This window comes from Macrobrachium nipponense, chromosome 20, assembly GCF_015104395.2.
Source record: "Macrobrachium nipponense isolate FS-2020 chromosome 20, ASM1510439v2, whole genome shotgun sequence".
NCBI lineage: Eukaryota > Metazoa > Arthropoda > Malacostraca > Decapoda > Palaemonidae > Macrobrachium > Macrobrachium nipponense.
Genome location: NC_061089.1, coordinates 13,673,587 through 13,699,340, shown reverse-complemented (window position 1 = coordinate 13,699,340; position 25,754 = coordinate 13,673,587). Strand labels below are relative to the sequence as shown.

The window sequence follows — 25,754 nt, the reverse complement described above, 5'->3', positions numbered from 1 at the left end:
TGATTAATTTGAAAATATTCGTTATTGAAAAAGTAACTCGATTCTGACTCAAATTTAAGTAATTATTTTTCGGAATTAGAACGTTCTTTTAAGTCCTGTATTATGACGTCACGACATCTTGACTTTCGTACCTATTGTAAATAATTGCTATACTCAACTTTCTTAACAGAAAAGTTTACCAGTTATTCATGCAGATTATCAGCTATGCATGTAATTGTTATAATCGTAATGCGCTTATATATCTTTATTATTTACTTTTTGGATATATGAAGATGTTTTACTGCCAGATTACCGCCGTAGTGTGACGCAATCGCTTTCGGTCCCTGGGCCTCTGTCTGTTTTCGCACCATAAGAAATTAATGGGGCCGAATTTGCAATGACCAGAAAGTCGTTAAAAGAGGAAAGTTGGCATTGAGGGGCATATGTTTTGATTGAGAAAAATACAAATTTATACAATAGCTAGCTTGTAAAAAATACTTTATTACAAAAAACTTGATTGACAACTAAGCAGCATACCTACTATGTGTTTCAGAGACAGTGCAAGCACGTTTTTTGGCAATATTTCTGTAACGAACACTCGTATCAGAACGAGATTTTGCTATAGTGCATTACAACCAGTGCCGTAATTTATAAGGGTATCATGAATCACTAATCGTTAAGAATAACGACACTTGTCCTTGTACCAAAAGATAAAAACTCCATTATCCAGAAATGGATACGAACACGCATTAAAAGCTCCACCTACCCTCTCCCCCCCCTCACTACACCGCCACCCCTGACCTACCTTCCTTCGCCTTCCTTTCTCTCTCTCCTCTCTCTCTCTCTCTCTCTCTCTCTCTCTCTCTCTCTCTCTCTCTCTCTCTCTTGCCAATTGGTATGTTTTCACCCTCCAAACTGGGTATAAGACTTACACAAAACATGGAAATTGGTGAAATCAGCCTATGTATTGAAAGTATATATACATAAATATTAAAGCAATTTTATCATTATTGCATTACTATGACAACTAGAATTCATGGAAACAGTTTATAATAATGCATCGGCGTATGTGTTAAGCTCCATTAATGTGGCAACGATGATTTTGCCATTCTTAGCATGCAAACATTAAAGGTTACATTTATTTCTGGCTTACAGTTATTTAAAAAAATAAAAATACTAATATAGACTTAAATCCGTAGTCTGTTCCTCTATGGTTTTCGGCAGCCAGATGTATGACAAGGTTAGAAACATTGGATTGTATCTACTTTAGAAATATCTGTAATTTTTTGGGGTAATTTGGTTGCAAAAAATGGATAATATAAATGAATTAAATCAAAATTTTTAAATAACAAAGTAAAGTTGAACTAAATAATGAGTAAAGTAAACAATTTAGGGAATAAAACTTTGCAGTGTCGTCGTCTGCTGTTCGTAACTGTGTTTGTGGCACGCGCGCTTAAGAACCAGGAACAGCAACTTGTTTAAAGTGCAATGTGGAGTGAATTGAGACCAAAATGTGTATAATAACAATCAAATAATCACTGTGGAGTTTCAGTTGTGATGGCAGTAAGGATAAAAATCACCGATTACAAGGTAAAAATGAATTCAGTTCAAACCATGACCACGGGAATAACAAGTTTCATACTTTCACTAATATAGGTAACAAAATGTTGTTTTATTGTGCTGATTACCACTGCAATCTTGAGTAAGATCAATAAACGTTACATATATATGCTAATATTGTTCAAATGAGTGCTGGGAAGGCTGGGAAAGATGGTGTCCATCACTGACCAGGCCCTGCCATCCACATGGTAGCCGCCATATTGGATTTCAAAACAGCCTTGAAAACATATTTTACGAAGAGCGTCACATGCTTATTTTAGTTCGTATGGAGCTTTCATATATCACATTATGTTGACGAAACTTCAATCTTTTGAATGGTATGCTTAGAGTTGTAATTGTATTCTTGTATCACCAATTAAATATCGAGTGAATAAGACCCATCCAGCGTGATAAGGGTTGGTAGTCAGTGATATTTTACCCTATTATAGCCTAGAGTAGGTAGGTAGTAGGTATCATTACATTTTTGCATTTGAATTGTTCATTACCTCAAAGAAGCTACTACTCTAGCAGGAATCATCATTAGCATAGATGAAGTAAAGGCATTTTATATATATATTCTAGCAGTTGTTTAGCCTTTAAACTTCAAGGAGATCCACATGGACAGTTAATGATGTATATCGGCCTATTGCGGAAGTATAACCTACACAGGTTCTAAAGATGAATGAATGGAACGTTAACAAGGGAAAAATGTGGTGTTGCAACATATAGGCCTAAAAGGCTTCAAAGGAAGAATAGTAACCAGTGATAACTTTTTCTTTAGCCCAGTCCATGGACCTTAAAATCATGCATATCAACTGTTGCTGGGATGGTTAGAAAAAAAAGCCATAGAATGCTGCAGCCCTAGGCTAATAGAAGAACCAGATATTCTAACCATTAATCGTACTATGCAGATAGCATTAGTTTTTCATATTGACCCAGTAAAGGTAGGTTGGCAAGGAGGGTTAGGGGTAGTCTGAGTGACATTTACGTCCCTACAGTAAACTTTGACCATGCAAAGTAATCAATGAAGTATATTTTTATGTAATAGGCCAGTTTTTACTAAGACCGCAGAACAGATGTTTCAAAACAGTAGTGTCAAGCATGTTTAGACAGATCACATAGACTTAGGTTAGTGCCATAGTTTGGTGTTGAATGCTTATGAGACTGATGAATTCTTACAAGTACAACCTATTGCATATAACCGATAAGGGTTTATCTGAATTAAAAGTTATATTTTCCTAGTAATATACAGGCACTAACAATTGCTGTATCTGGTGTCTTGCCTTCATGAGATTCTACCAATCTCTTTAAACACTGATCCTTTATATTTAGGATTTCTAATAGCTTTGGCAGGTGGGAAGGTTCTTTCCTTTGTTTTTACAAAATATGTGGTAACAGTAAGTGAAGTACATAATGATATTAGGTGGTGCAAGCTATGTAGTAGATTTTTAGATATTCAGTACGTACATATTAATATACGTACACAGCTTATCCCTTCTCTCTGATATATTTCAGTTACTATTCTTACTTAACCTCACCTTCCAGACTTATCTTAGATTTCATTTAGAACAATGACTTACTTCGTGGTTCAAACCTGGTAGTAAGAGAGAGAAAACTGATGGAGAACCAGTCGATTAACAAGAAAAGCTTGGGCAGCCAAGACATTATCAATCTTATTCACTAATTAGTTTTTCTCTGCTCATTGGTAAAAATATCAGTCAACTGTTATATCATCATACCAAACAATTGTTATGACAATATTCTTCATCCAGTACAGTGAGGTCAGGATGAAGATGAAGCTATAATAGCACATTAATTTTTAATGTGGGAGATCTGTATCAAGTTCCTCATTACCTGGTAACTGTTTTATTGATCCCATTTGGGCTACAATAGCCTACTAAAAGCCTGTAAGTCCCCTCTTAAGTCAGTTCTGACCCAGTATCTAGTTTCACTGGTTATTTAATTTTCACATTTTGATCTCAATATTCAGGCTTGCAGTACACAGGATACTCCTGCTGTACCCAACAGCTCCAGGTTCCCGTTTCTCTTGTCACCAATCCCCTCTCATAGAGTTCAAGAAAATTAAGAGGTTTTCACATTTCAGGGGTATTTAAAGTTTTAAACAATATCAGTGCCCCTAAAATACAAACTTTCTCTTGTACTGGGAATTCTTACCTAATATCCTTGCTAATTTCTCCAATGGTGTTCAGTGCTTGCCAAAAACGAGATAACCAACCAAAAATATGTTATGGGCATCCAGTAGAAAGAAGCCTCAAGGTGTAATTCTTTAGTGTATGGCCTTATTTTCAGATAACCCTGGTCCACTGTGAGTAGTGGAACATAAGCAGAAATAATAAGTTTGTATTTTTGAAACAACAGAAGCATATTGAACTCTGTAATATTAAAGAATAATGCTGAAGTTTGTCAAATAGTTTTGAACTAGTGTATTTTTGTCAGTATACTGTAAGTATACTGTACTGATTAGGAGAAAAGCAGAATGATTAGGGAACTTTACCCTTAAGTTAACTGTCTCCATCATTTTTAATGAACCCTGATCCTTTGGGCTATTTCTGTGATAGCTAAGTAAATTTGCTCACTGGTCTGGTTAAACTTATTTATAATGATAATAATTACATAAAGTGAGTCAGAACATATGTAGGTATAATATGCCTTTCCTTTGATTTTTAAATGTCCCTCTCTAGTTGATGTGTGTGCATTCTACAGCAGCTCATATACGTTTTTTTCCTATCAAAGTGAGAATGATCTTTTAAGTCATAAAATGTTTTGTTTTCTAATTGATATCCTCAATATTCAAGGATGAACCTACTACTACTACTCTGGAGACAACATCAACAACAACAGAAATTTCAACATCATCTGCTACATCTACAGCATCAACTGAGACATCTACCAGTACTTCCACAGCATCAACTGGGACATCTACCAGTACTTCTACAACATTAACTGGGACATCTACCAGTACTTCCACAACATCAACTGGGACATCTACCAGTACTTCTACAACATCAACTGGGACATCTACCAGTACTTCTACAGCATCAACTGGGAAATCTACCAGTACATCCACCACTACTTCCACAGTGTCAACTGAGACATCTACTGCTACTTCTACAACGTCACCCAAGCCATCTACTGCTACTTCCACAGTGTCAACTGAGACAACTACAGCTACTTCTACAACATCACCCAAGCCATCTACTGCTACTCCAACAGCATCTACTGGAACACCTGCTACTACTCTATCAACAACAAAAGCTCCAGAACTTCCAGCACTCAAATCCACACCTCCACCAGATGTCATTGTTCAGATCAATGCTAATGTGGATCAAGATGGCAGCTCTGACGATTCATTCTCAGATGATCAGAGCTTCAATCAGGTATGGAGACTTGGTTTGTTTTGAAAGCAAATATTCTAAATACTTAGTTATCCTTTCTTAGGATTGTCTTTCTTTTTAGTATCAGCTGAGGCGATAGATTAAGGCTGAGGCATAGCTGAATATGTATTTGTCCACCTTGATCTAATATACATCATTTAAGATTACATAATTGTGATTATGTATCTTCAAGTATGATTTGTGTTTATTTGAAACTTTTTAAAAGTTTTGTTGAATTTAAGTTCCAGTGCAGTACATTGTCGTGGACTTTTTCTATGTTAAGTAAATTTACTAGTTTGCAAATTAAAGTATTAATACCCTGTAATTAATATGTATGTATTACTTACATAATTACTATAATAGGAAAACATGTGACCTGCGTACTATACATATCATGACTGAATATTTTGATATGTAATTCTCCTGTAAGACTAATGATTTCAAAATCCCTTGAAGAATATGAGCCGGTCATTGAGACAAGGAAGAAGGCTCACAGTTAATCTTGCCTTGTGAACTCTCCTGTTGTTATAAAATAAGTTATAGTTAGATTACGTGTTTAAGAATGCTGAGGAATGATTAAGTTTCAAATGATTAAACAATAAGGGTTCAACAGTCGGAAGGTAGTTAAGGAAGACAAGAGCTTTATGTATCCATATTTAAATTCGTTAATTATTGAAATATTTTCTTATTCATTTAAGAGTGCGTAGGATTCAAGAACTGTTCTTGCATGTGAAGCCGATAATCATGTTAACATTAGTAGTTTAACTCATGTCATTTAAACTTATTAGTAGTGCTTACTTTTGATAATCTTTGAAGAATTATAAATGCTTTGCACCAGTCTTCAGTTGCATGTCACCCATTTTTTGCTTTAGGTTGTAACAAATTATTTCCTATTTCAGATGGTGGTCATTAACAATACCTTTACTGATGACGACTTGGCTGGTGCTATGCAACAGTTAGTGTTAAAACTGTTATTAAATGTATTGAGATTAATGCCATTTGTTATAAATGAAAGTTATGTACTTTAATATCAGTGAGAATTTGAGACAGAGACTGAGTTCTTTAAATTATATAAACATTCCGTAAATATTATTCTTGTTTCAATCATTGGCTTTATACTTAGACCATGCCTGTTTCATTTGTGTAGGTTGAAGCAAGGTGAAAGAGGTTTCTCTGTGATAGAGGCTGTTCTCTCTCAAAATATGTCCTCCACGACAAATTCATCGTGGTTTCAGATGGTGGCTCATGATATTGTCCTTTATGAAAATGGGGTAATGTATATTTTATGGTGATGGTTTTTAGGTAACTTTGTCATCTCATTTGTAAATATTGCAGAGGTTCTTAGTGTTTTGTTACCCATGATATTAACTACCTCACTAACAGCAATTAAGCACTTTGGCCTTATTTATGGATAGAATCAGACCATTTTGAATAACAAATATTTTTTATATTATATCATTGATTATATATCACTGTTACTCTGTTATTTTAATTTCCCTGAACTCAACTTTCACAGATATTGTTCATATAAAAGGTTTAATTAATTTCATATCTTACATACCATACCATTAATTTCCCGCAGCCTCACAAAGCTATGCACTTTTTTTTTCTTGCAGACATTCATTAATGATGTCCACATAGGGCATGGTTTAACCATTGTCCTCCCATTTTTGGATGAGGAAGGCACTCTTACTTTCCTCATTATGGTTCGTGGCCAAGCACTTAAAGTTGCCAATCCCATTGTGCAGGTAGGTTGCAAAACATTTTAATTTCTCTCTCTAATATCTGTGGAATTAGAAATATTCTTGTAATAGAGATTACAATAACTTTATTAGAGTTGTATGAAATAAAACCTTTTTGCATTAGTGTTGATAAATATTTTCTGTACAGTATAGCCAAATTCATACTTTTGAAATCTGTGATGTATTATTTACACAGATCAGACAGCTTGTTTTACACCATGAAGAATGTGGCTGTGATAATAATAGTTCGTCCACCAACGAGACATTTAGCAATGATCAGATCACTGACAGAATTTTCCAGCACCTGTCATATGTGTAAGTACATAATAGCCTCCAAGTTAGGATTTACTTGAGACTCAGAGGTCTGGAAAAACTAAGCCCTATTAATAATGATAATAATAATAACTCCAAGTTAGGCATCCCTTCTGCTTTTATGTTCCCTTTTCCCCCACATTTCTTGAAGCTGCTCCATAACAGTAAAATATACAGATCAGAATGCATTTTGTTTCTACTTTGTATAGAAAAGCAAATATATAGAGTACGCTGTTTCATTGTGGTTTCATGTTGTTTGAAAGAATATTCTGAATTCTCCAGACAGTCTTTTGACAATATTTTCCACACTTTGAGTTTCACGACAAAAGATGTGGATTTCTTTTAAAGTAAAATGGTTTGATAGTGTCATTCCTGCTCGCATGTTACCTGTAAAGAAAGCTGGTCGTTTGTAAATCAGATTGTTATAACTGCGTAGTCAAGGGCTGTTCGTAACATCAACCATGAAATATGAATGTATAGCACATTATGTTTTATTTATACAATTCTTAGGTTTTGTGCCTTATTTTCCGAAGAATCCTTCCCCCTTATTGTTGGCTGGGCCTTTGGAGAAACAACAACCTAGCTCTGAGTCATAATTAAATTAGCATGGGCTTTTTTTCTTCTTGTCCAACTGTTATTCCTTTCTTATCCAGTCACATCAGACATTTTACTGTAGTATGTAGTACTAAACCGTGTATGGAGTTCTGGCTACTTAGCTTTAGCTTTAGTACCTTTGTTACAAAGGCAGCTGCAAAGGACAGACTTTCCAATTGCCAACTAAAGGTAAAGGCGTCTTTGATGTAGAGGACATATGATAGAAACACCTGTTTCAGAGGTTCATAAGAACCATCAAATTGTAGTCCAGTATTTCTGTCTATGCATAGTGATGAAAAAATTGTAAAATCAAGATTACTCTGGTAGTAGTACTTGAGAAGAAGTACTCAGACAGTCCCTGATTTACGGCAGGGGTTCCTTTCCAGCTGCGCCCCTTGAGTTGATTTCCGCCATAAGTCGGTGCTCATTGTAATAGGTGCCTTTAATGGCACTTTAATGGCTCTTACTGTACCGTAACTTGATTACAGCACCGTACTAGATACCTATTTTTGTTGTAAGCGCATAACTAGATATCTATTCTTGATAAATGTATATTTGAAAAAACGCTGTAAGACGGGGACGCTGTAAGTCGGTGCTGCCATAACTTGGGGTGACACCATGTAATATAATCTCCCTAACCAAGACCAGATCAAAGAAAAATAAGACATACGGTTATCCCAGTAATACGTGATTAGAAAACTATAGTACATATTCTTGAATAATTTGAACATAGATAAGTAACTACATACGTACATATTACATACCATTTTGATATTAATACATACTTTTTTGACAGCAAAAAGGTATATGATACTTAATATTTTGAAAGGACATACTTTTACAGACAACGTAGAACAACATTATTCTAAGTCATTTGCCTTTGTTAAAAAAATTTCATAACAGACTTTGGGCAAATAATTCACATTACGTAATTCAGTTTTCAGCCAACAATGCATATCACCTTGGAATCAAATCCCATTAAAAACTTTGCCAAAATGTTAAACATTTTCAGTTTTGCCCAGTAATTACATTTTTTTTATACCTTATTAAGTAAAGAAAGAAATGCTCCTGAACACTGACTCAGGCATTGAATAGGCTAAGCAAAATTTATTTTTTAAAAAAACTTATTTTTCATAGATGTACTGTATTTTTCTGTTTCCATTGCTTGTGAACTTGAGTCAGCCTATAAGCATCAAGCAGTTTACTGTTCTATTTGGCAAAGAGTTAAAAAGAATAAAATTTCAAAGACTTGTTGGTACTCGTCAAGTGTTGAGCTTTTTGTTTTTGAAAAATAGATATTTATTTACGTAATCTTAAGAATATTTTGCATTGTTAAATTTATCCATTTTACTTTCAGGTCTGAGGAGGAGGAATTGGACACATCTTCTCTTACTGACTACATGCAGATGTTAGCCGCTGTTCCTGAATTTGTCAGGGACACTAGAAACTTTTCTTTGGAATTGGATATCGAAGAGCCTTGTGTAATTATTGCTTTCAGTTTATTTGTTCCACAGAATGAGGGAGGCAGTGATATTTGTTTTCAAATTAGATTTTCTATTTATATACTGTATTGAACAGAAAACCTTGCCTTATTTTACACAAATGAGAAGTAAAAAAAATTTTCTTTCCATTAATTACTGAAGAGTATTGAGTGGTCTAATTGGGAATTGCAGTTTTGGATAAAGGTACCTAAATTAATCTTAGATTTTATAGCCTGTAAGAAAGAGAAACTCTAAACTTTTGAGCACTTAGCCTTTGCTGTTGCTTTTTGCAAATTTTTTTGAATTTGCCTATAAATCTTGAATAAATGCATTTGTTGCTTAGTACTTTACTAGGTATACACTAATTATTTCTTTCTACTCACTTTTGTTCCTATGAAATTTCTTTTTTAAGAATAGAGCTTTATATTTCTTTTGAAAAATCACGGTTGATTGGATGATTTTTGTGGTCTTTCTTTGTTATTTAAATTGGTTGCATTTTATTAGTTACACCGAGTGTTCAGTTTTAATTATTTTCATCTTTTCAATATCTCCTTTTGCAATAGTAACTCATTTTCTTCCTCTAGTATTCCCAGAGTTTTATCATTTTTGTATTTCCAAACTAAAGTTTGTTGTCTCCCAAAACAAGTAAGTTTATTGAAAACTTCTAATAGAAGGCCAAACCAGATTTGAGATTTTACTTATTTCAGTTTTCTTGGAGTATGGAATAAAAAATAAAATATTCATTTGTAAAGGAAAATAAGGCTTGTATAAATTAAAGTAATTGATAGCTGACTTGTCTGAGCAACTGTAGGTACTGATGCCCGCAGTTAGTGTGCTGTGCTAGAAAGGGGCCATCACACTGGAAAAATGACTATCTTTGTTGGTTGGGCAGTCCAGAGAACCACACAAGGCCTCCAAATCCCTCGTACACCATCCACAAAACCTTGTAGGCTAAGATTTTTCAAGTATATGCTAGTGTATTCCGACCAGCCCGAGGGATGGCTGGTTGGAATGCTGCCGACAAGAGAAGCACTGAAAGGATTAGTACTTAGAATGAAATCATTTCTTTAACAGGAGGTCCCCACAACCACACCAACGTCAACAACAGGAAGTATGTTTCTTTCTTGCCTGTATTTTTTTCTTGCTGATTTAACCATTATGAAATAGAAAATTAGTTTAAGGAAATATAGGTGAAAAAGTATGTAATGATTGTCTTATGATAATTATTTGTTGTAAAATATTATCACTAAGATTAATCTTACATACATGAAAACCCGGCCATTGAAAATAGAGGTTCACTGAGTTAATTGTAAATATATGTGTGCATACTTGATTAACTAATAAATATGATCATATAAAGGATTTATTAACTGACAGTAGAGCTTCATTTACAGTGAATGTTATATAACTTAATCTTTTACATTCTTTCAGAGTTTAACAATTAATTTTAAGGTAAATCTGTATTTTTTGTAATTCTACTTTGGTCCAGTAACAAGAACTCAATTTCTCATCTTAGAATACAAATTATCTCAAGTTTTTGTTTCTCTAGTGGATTATTAACTTGCCACTGTTTAACTTTACTTGAAGTCATAAATTACTCGCTAAGAAAAATTTAAGAAAAATTATACTGCACTTCATTTTGTAATGCTTTAACTATAGTTTTTTTCTTATGTCACTGGAAGTGCTGTACTATGCATAATATTTTTCTATAATTTTCAGCAACTGTCAAGAATATTTGGTGATATCCTTATGCGGATTGTTTTAGTCTTGGTACTGCTTTTTAGATGCTGTTCATATGGTTTCATTTCCTCATGAATTGAAATGCATACTGTTAACTTCTATACAAATTATTAAGCATTATTTTATTATTATAACCGGTATAAATATCTCTTCACAGTACAATTATACAAAGGAAGTGTGTAGAATTCTTAGTGTTCTGTATATCAAAATTTCTATATGGTATAGCTTCTAGAGGGAATGTAGCTCTAGCTACTATCCTGTACATAAAAAAAACAGATATGTACAGAGGATCAGAGGATTAGTGTCTTGGTTTCTTGTTTGGATATTTGAGAATTCACCACTGAAGTTATAGGATGATATTCCAAGATAGTTGAGTAATGATTTTAGCTCCAAGACCCTAGAATGTGCAAGAATGTTACTTTGATATCTAGATCCCAGATATAGTAGTACTTGGTGTAAGAAAGCTGTCTCAGGGTGGGGTGCCTTGATTCAGATCTCATAGACTATCGTCTCTGACAGGGCAATGTGGAAGGACATCAGGGAAAGCAGAGTCCCTTCAATTCTTCATAGCCCATTTTCTTTAGGGGACCATTTCTTTATCTTAGCACCTTGATTAATTCTGGAATAAACTTCTCTAGTAAGCACTTTATAATCTGAAAATATTTTGAATTCTTTGGTCTTTTTTTTTCAGAAACTGTCTGAATTCAGTTCAGGTGTGCTGTGGATTTTCTTTAATGGCTTTATACTATTCAACAACAGCTTATCCAAAACTTTGTATTATTCATGATTCTGTGAGTGAGGTTATATAGGGTATTGAGCTGAAGCATTACCTCATAGATAAGATGCCTCATGGTGCTGTGTAACACTTATCTCACCTTAGCAGGTTCAAACTATTGGTTAAGAACATGTCATTCCAGATACTGCATAGGAGAGCATAGTCAATATTTGTGTGTATCTGTAAGTAAGTTTCCTATGAAATACAGAACTGTCTTTCCATAATGTCAAAATTGAATGTAACAAGGGGAATTTTAACAAAATGACCTGTGAGATACTAGGCCAACACTAACCATACCATCATAAAGGATGTAAAAGAAGTGAAACAAGATATGCTACTCCATGCATTTGGTATATATCATAGTTGGCCTACAGCACCTGTATCCATGGATTCTTTGGAAAAAGAATTTTACTGTCTATGTTTGATCACTCATTGATGAGCAGGGAGTGAGTAAAACCACAGATATGAGTGCTTTAAGCCCACTTTGATTTCAGTACTAAATGGAATACAAATTGGCCCCTACTCTTTCTATGCTTTATGGGATTGAATGGATACAATGTAGGCCTGGTAACTCTCAGCTCAATGGTTCAGATCCCCCAAGGTGGAGCTTTGCTTGTCACTAAGTACAGTTTATCATGCAAGGTAAGCATAATGTTTTACAGATCATAAACAGTTAAAATGTTATCATACAATTATCATAGTATTTACACTTAATCAGTGCAGTCAATTTATTTGAGAAAAGTCGTTTTTCCAGCAAAGCTTTAGTAGTCAAGGAATGCACAAGGTGATTTCAGGTCTTTCATTGTGATAATGTGCTCATTTCTCCATAGATTAACAAATACCGTAGTTTTCTGTTGTAAAACTCATTGTACTGGACTTATACTTACTAGCAGTTAATTAGGTTATACAGAGTGCAGTCAAGATGGTATTCGCATGAAGTAATGTTTTTTAGTTTTAACATGCTCATAAATTAGACCCTCTTACTTTGCCTTAATGACCACAAACAAAATTGTATCACTAGATTATGCTTGAGCCTCTAGCATTGACATTTCTCTAAAAATAGGTATTTCCTAAGTATGCATGCTTTTAATTTCTTTTGTTTTTAAAATTTCATTATATTTCATTAGAGGCATTTTTATTTGTATTTGGACATTGGAAGGGAATTTAGGAAAATGAATTGAGCTTGTAAAAACTTGTACTGTACGTACTATTTTCGTCAGATTGTGTTATGTTGTCACTGTGCGATTACAGCCTAAGTCCTGACAGTGAAAACATTATGTTGAAAATGACACTCAATACAATGTAACCAAATATTAATGAACACTACTATATGAACTGTATTGGAAATTATTATATTCTTGCTTTTGCCTTATCAAAACATCAAGTTAATTCCTAATGCCAGAGAACCAAACTTTTAAGTACTAGTACTGTTTCAGACGGCAAAAAATTGTAAAGTTTACTAGTAATTGAGAGCAGAGGGTTTTCACATTAGGATAATTGAGTTGATTGTGCACACATTGAATGCCTAAGTTACTACTTTGCAGTGATTTATTTATTTCAATCACATGTTCTTTGTCATTGGGATTTCTGGAAAATTTGAGCTAGTTCTTTGGATGCCCCCACACCCCCACTGCATTTACAGTATCCCGTTTGTATATTTGCCTGAAATTAGTTTGTGAAGTATTGGTTTTGGAAAGTGTTGACATTTTGGAGTCTGGTTTTGAGTGTTTTTTTTTATAACTATGAGAACTTCTTAATGTGAAAACCCAGAAAACCAGAAATGTCATGTTTAGAATTTTTTCTGAAAGTCATTATGTATAAGTATTAGAGAAATATGTGCATTGTAATTCTTTAGTGGTAAATTGCTCTCAGTGTAAAAACTGGACCTCTTTTGTAAATTATGTGGCTGACACTTCTGAAGTCACTATGGTCAACAAATTTTACATATTGCAATTGATAAGTGAACTTGGTTCTAACTCTTCTTAGTGATGAAATTAATGCGAGGACTATACTAGTAACAGATAATGTATGTAGAGGGCTTGCACTTTTTTATGTCAGTCATGGGCTTTTACACAAGTTTTGAAGATATAATTACTGCAAAATTCGAGATTAATGGCTTGTACTTATTTAGATGGTACTGTAGTAGTGTGTTAATTAAGTTGCTGAGAAATTAGGTGTTTAGAGGCTGGATATTAGACTGGGATATTTAAAGCTTGAATGATTAGGTAATGTGATGGGAAGGGGAAAAAATATTAGATAGGGAGTTTAGGAAGGTCTGAAGAGAAAGCATAGGCCAGATGGAAATTCAGGCAAAAATTGTACAAGGCATAAAAAGTAGAGACTAGCTACTTCATATCCAACCCCATCAATGGAAACCTTTGTTTCAAAGATCTCCTTTCGATCATACCCATGTAAAAACAAAATGCTGGTAGAATTTCATCCAGCGGTATTAATGAATCTTTGCATTCGCTGCCAGAGCACAGATCAGGGACAACTTTAGACGATGATAGGTCAAGTAATATTCTTTTTAGATCCTGCTTCTTGAGAAGCATCAGTCCCAAAAGTAGCCCATGCTTTTTATTTGTGTATAATGATATTTTGCCGTCAGAAGAAGTAATGAATATTGTTCACCATACATTTTGTAGCAAAAAAAAATTCAGATGTATATTGATAATATTGCCAATAATAAAACATTCCTTACACTTATGATATTCTGATCAGTGGAGTTAAGTAAGATGTGGATTTTTTAAAATTAAATTTGTCATTAAAATCTTTAATTTCAATATACATGGATTATTCTCATCGTTAATGGTTTATGGGAATCCTTAGATACTTTAGACTGTTGGCATACAGTAGACCCCTGTATTAACGGGGGATGGGTACCAGATCCCCCCGTGAATAGCTAAATCCACAAATAATTAGAACCCCCATAAAAATGCTTAGAACTGCCCACTTTGATAGTTAAAACACAAAAATCCATAAAATGCTTATACCTGAGTACAATGGTCCCCTTGTATTCGCGGGGATGCGTACCAGACCCCCACCCCACCCCCTGCGAATAGTCAGAATCCGCGAATATCTATAAAAACGCTGAAAATGGCCTATTTTGGTAGGTAAAACTGAAGAAAACCCCACTAAAAATTTGTATACCTAGTCTGGTTATTTATCATAGAAAAATACCGCGAATAGGCAAATTTCCCACAAATAATGCATAGATATGGTCCAGAGAGAAATCTGTAAGTCTGCAAATACTGGGGGCCACTGTATTTTAATACGTTTAGTTACAAAAATTATATGATAATATAGTAATTTGTGAATATTTCTTGGTGAAAAATACAGCGAATATACAAATTTTCCATGAATAATAGTTATACAGTCCATAGGAAAAATGTGCAAATAGGTGAATCTGCGAATAGCGGGGGTCGACTATATACGTAGTCTCTTGTGGTCATCCTTTAGGAGCTGGACAATGGAGCTAGTGGCCTCATATAGGCTTCCTGCTGATCCTAGTAGAAATGTACCCATGCTAAGAAAAAGTAATGATTAAAGATTTTAAGCATATATTTGTATTGATATACTAATACATCAATTTTATACCTACAAGGGTGGTTATTATTGTCAGATCACTCATTCATGGGATCTTTATTCCTGACTTGTAGTATAGGAAGGTTAGCTGTTTGATGAATGGCAGATACTGTAAACTGTAACAATGAGAGACAGTTTGGACTGAAAGCTCCATACCTTATAATGTAAGTTTCTCATTAATCACAATGACTAGATGAAGAAAGCTCCTCTTTGAAAACGGTGACAGAATCTGCCACATCACCATTATTGTGTTACTGGATTCCATTTAGCCATTGTACTGTGAAGATGATAACACTGACTTATATCTTTAACCTTGTGTTGAATATAGATCACATTAACTTCATGAGGAAAGTAGTTCTGTAATAATGATGACATTTCCTTTCATGTTTTCATGAAATTGCAATCTGTAATTTGTTGACACAACTTTAGCGTTGGGCAAATGTTTAACTTAAACCTGGCTTCACCACTGTAATCACTGTACTATTCTTAAAAACAAAACTTGGTACTTTTCTGGCAACCCATAATATGGCGAACAGCATTGACAACATTTCCACAATCTGCTTTATTAGTCAGTTAAAAATTCTAATCATATAGAGAAAATAAATCCTAGTGGCTTCATTGCCATGAGTGATCATATTATTTGTATAATTCATGCAAAATACTAGTAAGAACCTTAAACGTTAGCATTCATGATAATTGTGGTCTTGCATTTTGAGAGGGAATTTCTAATTAATTCCCTGTCAAAAATACAGACCCCTTTTTTTCTATAGGAGGTTATTACACCTTTTAGTGTAGTATTACCTGTTCAGACTTAACCCACAAAATAAAATAAAAATAGCTTGTTCATATTTTTGTTAAGGTTCTTACATCCTATGCGTTGGCTTTGATCATGCATGACGTTTAGGTGTGTGTGTTGGTGCGTGGTTTTTTTGCATGGTGTTCATTGGTTCATGGGACCAATATGCTTTTTTTCTTTAGCAGTTGCACATGCTTGCTTTGTAATTTACATACTTGTTTATTGCATGCTACATGGTGTTGGGTTGCTTACCATTTATGCATATACGTATAGGCATTTCCTGAAACTTTTCTATTAGCTAGTTTTTGCTTTGAAATCCCAATTTCATATTTGCTGCCATACTAATTTACAATACCCTTGGTATGAATTGACCTTCATAAGTGTTGACCTGGATACTAGTTGAAGTGCACCCATTGTTCCCATAGCTGTTGTCCTCAGTAGGGAAAAATGGATGCAAAACTGATACTCTGCAGAACAGCACCTTATTTAACCTTACTTAACTGATTTTATCCTTAGTTTTATTCATTTCCACATTAATTTATGATTACAAGCTCGAGTTTCCAGGGAAATGACTCTGAACAAAAATGAAAGAATTTCTATTTTGAAGCATTTCCATGCTTAGTGAATAAGTATTTCAGTACTATTAGGAAAATTTTTTTCAATACTAAAATAATGACTGTGAAAGGATGAGGATGCTTTCATTGGCAATTCAGTGACCGCATTGAAACCTATCATTCAATTTCTTCATTCCCTTATACTTCTCCACTGCATCTTATCTTTTGGGTGTCAGTGTATTCTGTAGAAAGCTACATTGTCCACCTTTTGGCAATAGAAGATGGAATGTAGAAACTCAGAAGAATGTTTTGGATAAATTAATCGGTGAATTTGTCTTCTGGTCAAGTGTGTGTAATCATTGCATACATGAAATTTCATGTAAGAAATTATTGCCTCAAAATTTCTTCATCCTGTCTTTTATTTTCTACAAAACATGAAAAGACATTTATGATGTAAGTATTTATTATGACTCACTACTGTTTTATTTAGTTGCAATAATAATGTTTTCTGTATGTTGCAGTTGAAAGCTTCTGTTTGCATGCCCGCTTTTCCTGCATACTGTATTTACACATTAATATTCTTTGTATGTTTCAGTATACAAAGTAATTACAAATTTCCCTGAACCTTTAAAGGCCAATCAAAGATAGTCTGTGGATGATATAAATAATCTATCCATTGAGACTGACTTACTAGAAAGATAAGCAGTTGAAAGACTGCTGCAGCTAACATAAAAAGGAAACAAAGTCATAGACTGAGTGGGCTGGTCTTTACGGCCTTTGATCCCACGTTTAAAGTTGTCATCTTTATCTTCAGTTAAAAGTAAGTAATTCCAATGGTTAAATTTTTATTCTAATTCTACAGTGTAACATAAGAGTGTGTACTTTTATACTTGATGTTTTGGATACTTCATGTATATTTGATATCTTAAGTGCATTTTCTTGATAACTGATTTGAAAAATATGTTTGTACTTATGTATTTCTTGTTTATGTTTTAATTAATTGGTGCTATTGAAAAAACTACGTCTTAGAATGAAATTACTATAAGTTAAGTAAAAGCGGGATCATTCACTTAAAATCTTGTAGTATAAAATCTTGGAGGAAATGCAAAAGTAACAATGTCAGAAATAAACTTTTATCAGCTTGATCTGTACGATTTGGGACTCACAAGAACTCACCAGCTTCAGCAGTGTGCTTGAAATTAAAGTAAATCTAGTATTTCCCATCACAGTGTCCAACAAAAAGTACCCAAAATTCATCAATATCTGCTGCGATCAAAATAGTAAAATGAGCTTCACAGAGTTCCAATTCATCTCATACTACCAGTGCAAATTTGCTGGACTCCATTGCCATCAGGAACAACAACAATATTCGGGTAGGCTCCACTTTGGAAGGGTGCCGATCGTAAAAATATTTGCCAAAAATACACTAATCAAGACAGGCTAATGAATTTATCAGGCATTATTAGCACTATAATAACGCATATTCTCTGTGAGTTTTATCATCCTACAGGGAAAATAAATGATTTTAAGAAAAAAAAATGATTTTAAGAAAAAAAATGTACTGAAGGTCATTTGGTGATCGGTGAGAAACTACAGCCTTGAATAGAAATTCGGTCTGACAGAATGTTGGTATATTCCCTTGGAACATGCACATAAATCATTATCAAAATATAACAGTAAATAAGCACGTAACAACAACAAAAAAGAGAGCAACAACTGAAGCGAAAGCGCAGCCGATAAATATGGAAATCGCAAATATAAAAACAAATATTATAGTATCCCTCTAAATTGGTCGATGTCTTTTCTACGTTTTCTACGAGTAGTTTCATCTCTGAAAACCATTTTAGGGGTATCTAAACAAATTTTTCAAGTTTCTTGTCCTCAGAAAAAATCGCTTTTTCGCTTTTTCTCTGGTTTGGTTTTTTCGGGAAGGGGGTGGGGGGGGGGTATTTCTTTGATTGTCCTACATAATATAATTTTTAGATGTTTTAGGCTATCAAGTGACATAATAACTACAATCTCTCCGAAGGTTTTGTCCCCAAATCGAGGTTTTAATTTTTTCTGAATATTTCTTCCTAGCTATAGCCTTATTTTTCGGCGGGGCTTTCGCTGAACTTACCTGAAGTTGTTGCTCTTTTTTTTGTTATTACGTGCTTACTTACTGTTCTATTTTGATAATACTTTATGTGCATGTTCTAGGGGGATATACAAACATTCTGTCAGACCGAATTTCTATTCAAGACTGTAGTTTCTCACCGATCATCAAATAACCTTCAATACAAGGGGCCCTGAATTTCACATTTTTTTTATAAAATCATTTATTTTCCCTGTAGGATGATAAAACTCACAGAGAATATGCGTTATTATAGTGCAAATAATGCCTGATAAATTCATTAGCCTGTCTTGATTAGTGTATTTTTGGCAAATATTTTTACGATCTCTTACGATCGGCACCCCTCCAAAGTGGAGCCTACCCTTAAACATGTGTTTGGATAGTGAGAAAAAGCCACTGTACCACTTTTAACATTAATCTTAGAGGCTGCAGGAGAGGTAATAATGTAGATGTACCTTATTATTACAACATGAGATGTATCAACGTGAAAATTTTCTTGGGAACTTCAGTAGCTACACCAATTTTACAATCAACCTCAGTGGCTACACTTTAGGCTACATCACCTTTACCTTTTTACTAGAAAATTAAGACTTGCAATGCATAAACTTCAATGTCATGTTAAGGACCTATATATCTTCATGAACTTGAACAGTGGGTATCAAAATGTTCTTTTAATTTGCAAAATTAGGTTCCTCTTCAATGATGGAGACATCTACAGAGGCAACAGAGACAACAACAACTGAACCAGTGCCAGCACTGCCATTTGAATGCACCTCACCAGATGACCCTAGGTGCATTGATGTAGTTGTGGAAATTATGCAGTTAGCTGATGAAGACTGCAATTCAACACTGGATAATTTGGCACAGGTAATATCTTCACTGTTCTGGTTTGTATTGGAAATGTAGAAAGTCCTTCAACTCGTAATAAGAACTTATAATGAAATATAAAGGATTAATTTCTTCTATGAGTGTGTGTACCAAATGCATGAAACGAGTGATTACGGTATTGATCTGACAATGCTAAACTTTGAAATAAAGACTACACTAGAAGAAATGCAGTATTTATAGAGAAAGAAGGAGCAGTTAGTTCAGTTGGCATTTCTTATACCACTCATGTTTATTAAAATCTTGCCCAGGAATTTCATATGGGATTAGGTAATATGCTACCTGTCTGCATTAGTGCATCATTACAGTAGTATTGATGTTACATTATGAATTGTCCTGTCATTTCTGTGCTCACTCTTGTTTGATACCAACTGTCTACACTTTGGTAATCATCTCAGATTATATTCCTTAGAGAACACTGTTAATCTGTGAGTTGAAATTGTGTGAATATCACCTCATAGCTTAATGGTTTTTATTAGGTATATTTGCCATGTTTTCCACTTATACCCTTGTACAACCACCCTGTGGGATTGAAGTATATTATTGTATGTGACACTTTGAAGTAGTACTAATAGCTCATATTATCCCCAACTTCTGGACTTTTCTGGCTTGGTAAATAGAAGATTTCCAATATTGTAGATATTCAGAGACTAAATGCAGGTCTTTTAGCCCTTAAGAGCCAGGCTGGGTAAACTTTGAGGTCGGCCAATTTAAGGAAAAAACACATCAATGGAAAGAGGAAGATATACAAATGCACAAGGTGTAAAAATCGGAGTGGGAAGGTGATATAAAAATAACCAAAAATGACAGGTATTGGTGTCTAATCTATATTTTTCAAGGCCACTGAAATGAATAATGATGTTCCTGATACCCTTTAAGTCCAAGTTCAGCCCCGATAGGAAGGGGGGAGTGGGGAGGGGTGACATGTAAAAATAACCAGATATTCATGTCTAATCCTTAGTTTTTGAGATTGCTGAGATGAATAATAACATTCCCAGTGGCTTTCAAGTCCAAGTTCAGCCCTAATAGAAAAGGGAGGGTGATAAGGGGTCAGAATGGGATGGCGTAAAAATAACTGAAAACAACAAATATTGGATTCAGTTCATAGTTTACAAGGTCACTGAGATGAATAGTGACACTCCCGATGTCCTTTAAGTCTTAAGTTCAGACCCTGAAAGGAAGGAGGATTGAGAAGTTTTTGAGGTTGTTGGGATGAATAGAAACACTCCCAATACCCTTCAAGTCCAAGTTCAACCCTAATTGGTGAAATATGAAATGTCAAAAATGCTGGACAATGTAACTGAAGCAATTATCTTAACAGGAAAGGGAGAGAGAGAGAGTTAGAGGAGAGGAAGTGAGAGAGAAAGAGTAGAGGGGGTTCAGGAGGAGAGAGAGGTTATCGTTGTCAATCAGTTTTCCCAGGCAGCGCCGGGTTGGTCAGCTAGTTGACAATAAAAAAAAAATCAAAAGGTAAATGATTGGCAAGAGATTGTGTATGTACACCTAAGTATGCCTAGGTGTAACAAGAGTAAAGGCCACAGCCAAACAGCTGTCAACAATAATTCTTAGGTTCCTAACATACTTCGATGGCCTGGTTATAGGTTCTGTTATAGCTTTTGATATGTCAACCTTGAAGATATTCCTTCTTACAAATTCTGTATCATCAGATGCCAAAATATTTTTTTGAAGTATTATGAGAGTGAGAAACATCAGATAATAATGGTCATGTCCAGCAATAAACACTATTCTAGTAGCTGTAGATGGATTGTTTCATAAACTTATTCATGTCAATTGGTAACCATATAAAAACATAGATATGTACTGTACAGTATATTTAAGATTTTTACTTATAAAGTAGTATCTAAATATATTATTACTAAATACTATTTTTATCAGAGAAAGTCTGTACCCCTGCTTAAAAGAAGATATCTTCATTTCAATACTCATGTACAAATTAACCAAATTCCCTCAGTAAATGGCAATAAATGGATGAGGAAAAACTGGTTTTTGTCATTATTTAAAAAAGTTTTGTGAGTAATATTTTGTTCCATTACTAATTAAAACGGAAGTGTAAAATATATGTTAATGTTATTCCCAAAAAATCTTAGAAAAAATATACCAGGAGAAACAAAAAATAAAATGCACATGAAATAAGATACAAATGGCATTCATCAGTGTATGCATACAATGGGTAGGTAAAATTAGAGATGTATAAGAACAGAAGAGAGAGGCCTCTATGTTCACCAACCAGTAGCTGATTATTTTCACTGATCTATAGACTTACCATATCTTTCAATACCTGAATGAAATGTTAAAGTTCTTTCAAGTTGTATTCACATATATCTCAATAATATACTCCTATGCAATTTTTTAGTTCCTTTGTATATTTAATTCAAATATTCTGACTTTTTTAAAAATTCTTTTACAGGAGGTTGTTCTTGACAATACTTTCCATGAGGATGATCTCAGCAGGGTTTTAAATAGGTGGAGTAGATCTGAGATTCTGATGCACTTTCATTGTAATATTGAGATTGATAAAGCCTATAATAACTTAGCTATCCTGTAATAAATTAATTGATGTTTATGTTTCAGAAACATATTAATGTTAAATTGTTTTACCTAAAACCTCATATGCAATACAGTACTATTACAATTTCACATTTTGAATATCTTATTATATGTATCAGTAGTTATTTATTGCAGTTCAGCTGTAGTATATTGAAGATAATTCATATTTGTTAATGAACAGGTTACAAGAGAGTGAGAATGGATTTGCTGTGGCTGAAACTATAATTACCCAAAATATTTCTGCCTTGAATGATGATTCATTTTGGTATTATACAAGTAGTTCTGGTACATTTGAAGTAGCCCCCAATAAGGTAATGTTTTCTTAATTTTGTGAAATAACTGAGAAAATTTAGTATTTAATTGTTATAGTGTCAGTATACAATGTCTTCATGAGGAGCTGAATAATGTTTGAATTTACCATTTCAGTATTTGATGTAAAAAAAAAAACACTGGAAATTCTATTAGAAACCTTGATCTATTAAATATCATAAGATTTGTGCTTTTATATGTTCTGTAGTTCTAAATATTGTATCGTGTTTTAATATTTTACAATCTTTTTATAGAAGTTTCAAACTTCACTTCTCATGATTTTTTCTGGCATATCATTTCAGAGTTATAGTCCGGATATCCACATGGGATTAAGTTTAATGGTTGTGCTTCCATCAGCATCCCAAAATGGTGAAGAAGATATGATGATTTTACTCTTCATATATCCTCCAAAACCCAGCAACCCGATCATTCAGGTAGAAATTTTAATTCTTTATAGCCTTTTAAAATCTAGGATTGTTGTGGCGCCAGGAAAAGAATACAGTAGGTACTGCCAAATCTATTTAAAGAATTCACTTGAGTAGGCGTTTACAAGTCAGAACTTTTGATCATAACACAGAGATGTTCAGCAATGCACAGATGCCTTACTTGCCTCATCCTAGTGCTCTTAGAGTGCTTGAAAGCTATGATCTGTTTTACCTCCAGTATTTTATGGATTTGCCATTGGTTTTGCCGTAAGAATTTGTTTAGTTTCTATTAAAACCATGCTTAGTCTGTTTAACAAAATTGATATGTCCATTTTCTTGGTTTTTAAAAGATTATGCAAGATACAGTTGTAATTAATGAAGGATGCCACAATGGAAGTGTAGACTGTTTCGGTAACTACTCATGGCCTGAGATAATCCAGAGAGTCAATGAAAGGTAAGATTTTTTTATAATAGAATTTACTCAAAAGATTGTCATGAATAATGGAAGAGAATATATATTACAAAATTCTAGAAAAATGTTGAGATATGTATAAGGTAAATTTTGTATTGTCTTTCTTTGGGAATAGCACTTCCCTAAATATTTCATGTGGTCTATGAATATTGAAAGAAGTATAGGTCTACCAGTAGTACTTAGTATTTTCAAGTTTTTCAGAAATTAACAGAGAAGTGAAGTTTTTACTAGATTTAGATGCCTGATTCATACTAATTTATGTGTGAGAAACTTTAGAACAGTTATTATACAAATTAAGCTCATTTTATATATAATAAGCCTTACACACAGTTTTAATCTTAATTTGCCAGCAGATATCAATACATTATATAATAAATATACATACAATAATTTCACTGTTCAAGTTTTATCATTTTTCCTTTCAGTGTTCCTGATTTAGATATGAACACAAGTGCATCTTCATTAACTGAACACATTCAAATGTTATCCGGTGTTCAGCCATTTGAACGGAAATATATAAACATAACTGACGTTAAGGATATTGAAGAAATAATAGATTGCGTGAGTAATGAAGTTGTACTTTTATTTTTTTTAGATAGTGAAAGATTTTTGTTTATGTCATTAAATGCAGGCTAATTAGTAAACCAATTCCCAAAATTATAATTTGAAATATATGTAATACATATATTTTAAGTGTTAATAATCCTAGCTTGATTGACAAATTTTTTTGAAGGTTTAAATTTTATCATAATATTTTATCAAAAGGCTTTATCTACCGGGGAAAGTATGCAGTATGGATAATTAAGGGATTTTGACGAAGGAAAAATCTATTTCTGGGGAGAGACCTGTGTCGCCCGGTGAAAAGGATCCTGCTATCCACTTTTCTAGTATAAATAGTTTCTAAATATACCAGAGAAAAAAGCTAGCATTGGTATGCAGAGGTTACTACCCTCGCGCGTGCACCCAAAGGGCGTCGGGTATAAAGTTCAGGGCGTATGAAAGCCACTATTCACAGGTCTCCTGCCATTTAGAGTTTTCCCTCTCAAAAAACCCCCATATGGGGTGAGCCGAGTCAATGGTCACACCTACTTCGCCCCCGTACTACTACTGTTAATACCCGACTCGAGCGACATCTGCAATCCTTGATGTTTTAGATATCTTTTATGGCTTGGATAGGTGTAGGGAAGGGAAGACTACCAGGGGGGTCGGGTTCACCGGGCGACACAGGTTTCTCCTCAGAAATAGATTTTTCCTTCTTCAAAATCCCTTTTCTGGGTCGACCTGTGTTCGCCGGTGAAAATTTACCAGAGAATACTATCCAAGCCTACTGAATAATAAGTAAACTTCAGATCAGTAATGAAAACTGAGATTCATTTAAATATAAGTTTACTCACTGCAAAAATATTTTAGTAACAATAGTTAAGCTTAAACTTATTATTACTAATTATCCTAAGACTTAACCTATGACTTAGAATTAATTATACTTAAAGGTAATACAAAATAATAAGGTGTCATGTAAGGAATTTGATACAAATTCAGGGTATGTACAAATCAGTCTATAAAAGCCTATCCGGAACAAATAATTTATGTACAAGAATAGGTGGCAGGATGACGCCCAAGTCCTCCAACACCGAGGAGAGAGGTATCGTGGAGAGTACGAGTGAGGCAAGGTAGAAAGGAGAGGGGGGGGGGGGGGGGAAGGTGGGGCAGAAGAAGGTTTGGAAATGTTATTCGGGGGAGACTATGCTCCCTTCAGCAATATTTTGGAAATAGTTAATTGATGTAGCCACCGCCCAGATGTCATGAACATGTGGGAATGAATCCAGGTTGGCATGTTTTATAAAGTAAAGTATTTGCTGTCTAATACCTTTGATAGAGATTGTGCCACCATGTTCTCTAATAAAGAGAGGACCTGACGACCTTGTGGAGGTCCTGGCTAAAAAGGACTTAAGAGTAGTGACAGGGCATAGAGATGTGTCCTGTGTCAGGGGAATGATTTTCCAAGGAGACCACCTACTTTGAGGGTCCTCATTTTTTGCCAGGAAGCTCTGGTCTGGGGATAGTAGCACTTCCCCTGATGGGAGGAAATCTATGTGATCTGGGTTACGTGAGAGAGCCGAAAGTTCAGATATTCTGGCACCCGAGGCCATAGCCGTTAGGAATAAAGTTTTCCTTAGAAGAGTTATATATGAGCATGATTCATTAATGGTATCTGACGCCAATTTAAGTACATCATTTAAGAACCAAGTGACCTTTTGTGGGCGAGCAGTTGGTCTCAGGCGTGCACATGCTCTTGGAATGGAAGAAAAATATGTGTCTGACAAATTTATATTGAAACCAACTTGAAAGATCTTCTTCAAGGCTGATTTTATTGTTGTAATAGTACTGGCAGCTAGGTCCTTCTCAAATAGAGTTCTGAAGAACGAGATT

General features: G+C 34.3%; 2 protein-coding genes across 2 annotated transcripts in view; both read left to right on the top strand.

Moving 5' to 3' along the window:
* The window catches only part of LOC135219754 (mucin-2-like), a 31,882-nt gene extending 31,668 nt beyond the window's left edge, over positions 1–214 (top strand). The window contains exon 19 of the mRNA XM_064256804.1: positions 170–214. Coding sequence (XP_064112874.1) covers positions 170–214 — 45 coding nt within the window. The remainder of the gene's footprint in view (positions 1–169) is intronic.
* Positions 215–2,483: 2,269 nt separating this feature from the next.
* Positions 2,484–24,747, top strand: LOC135219749 (uncharacterized). The gene is made up of 14 exons (XM_064256790.1): positions 2,484–2,522; positions 4,395–4,976; positions 5,873–5,928; positions 6,121–6,244; positions 6,590–6,721; positions 6,912–7,030; positions 8,979–9,102; positions 10,177–10,213; positions 19,354–19,532; positions 21,979–22,034; positions 22,300–22,429; positions 22,730–22,861; positions 23,203–23,306; positions 24,735–24,747. Exons 1-14 carry the CDS (start codon positions 2,484–2,486, stop codon positions 24,745–24,747), a joined length of 1,827 nt encoding a protein of 608 aa, XP_064112860.1.
* Positions 24,748–25,754: the final 1,007 nt, after the last annotated feature.

Excerpts from the sequence above, each read along its gene's own strand:
- LOC135219749 (XM_064256790.1), top strand. The coding sequence starts at position 2,484 with ATGCAGATAGCATTAGTTTTTCATATTGACCCAGTAAAG. Across the intron at positions 5,929-6,120 it reads TTGGCTGGTGCTATGCAACA|GTTGAAGCAAGGTGAAAGAG; the intron begins GTTAGTGTTAAA and ends TCATTTGTGTAG. Across the intron at positions 22,862-23,202 it reads CCAGCAACCCGATCATTCAG|ATTATGCAAGATACAGTTGT; the intron begins GTAGAAATTTTA and ends GGTTTTTAAAAG.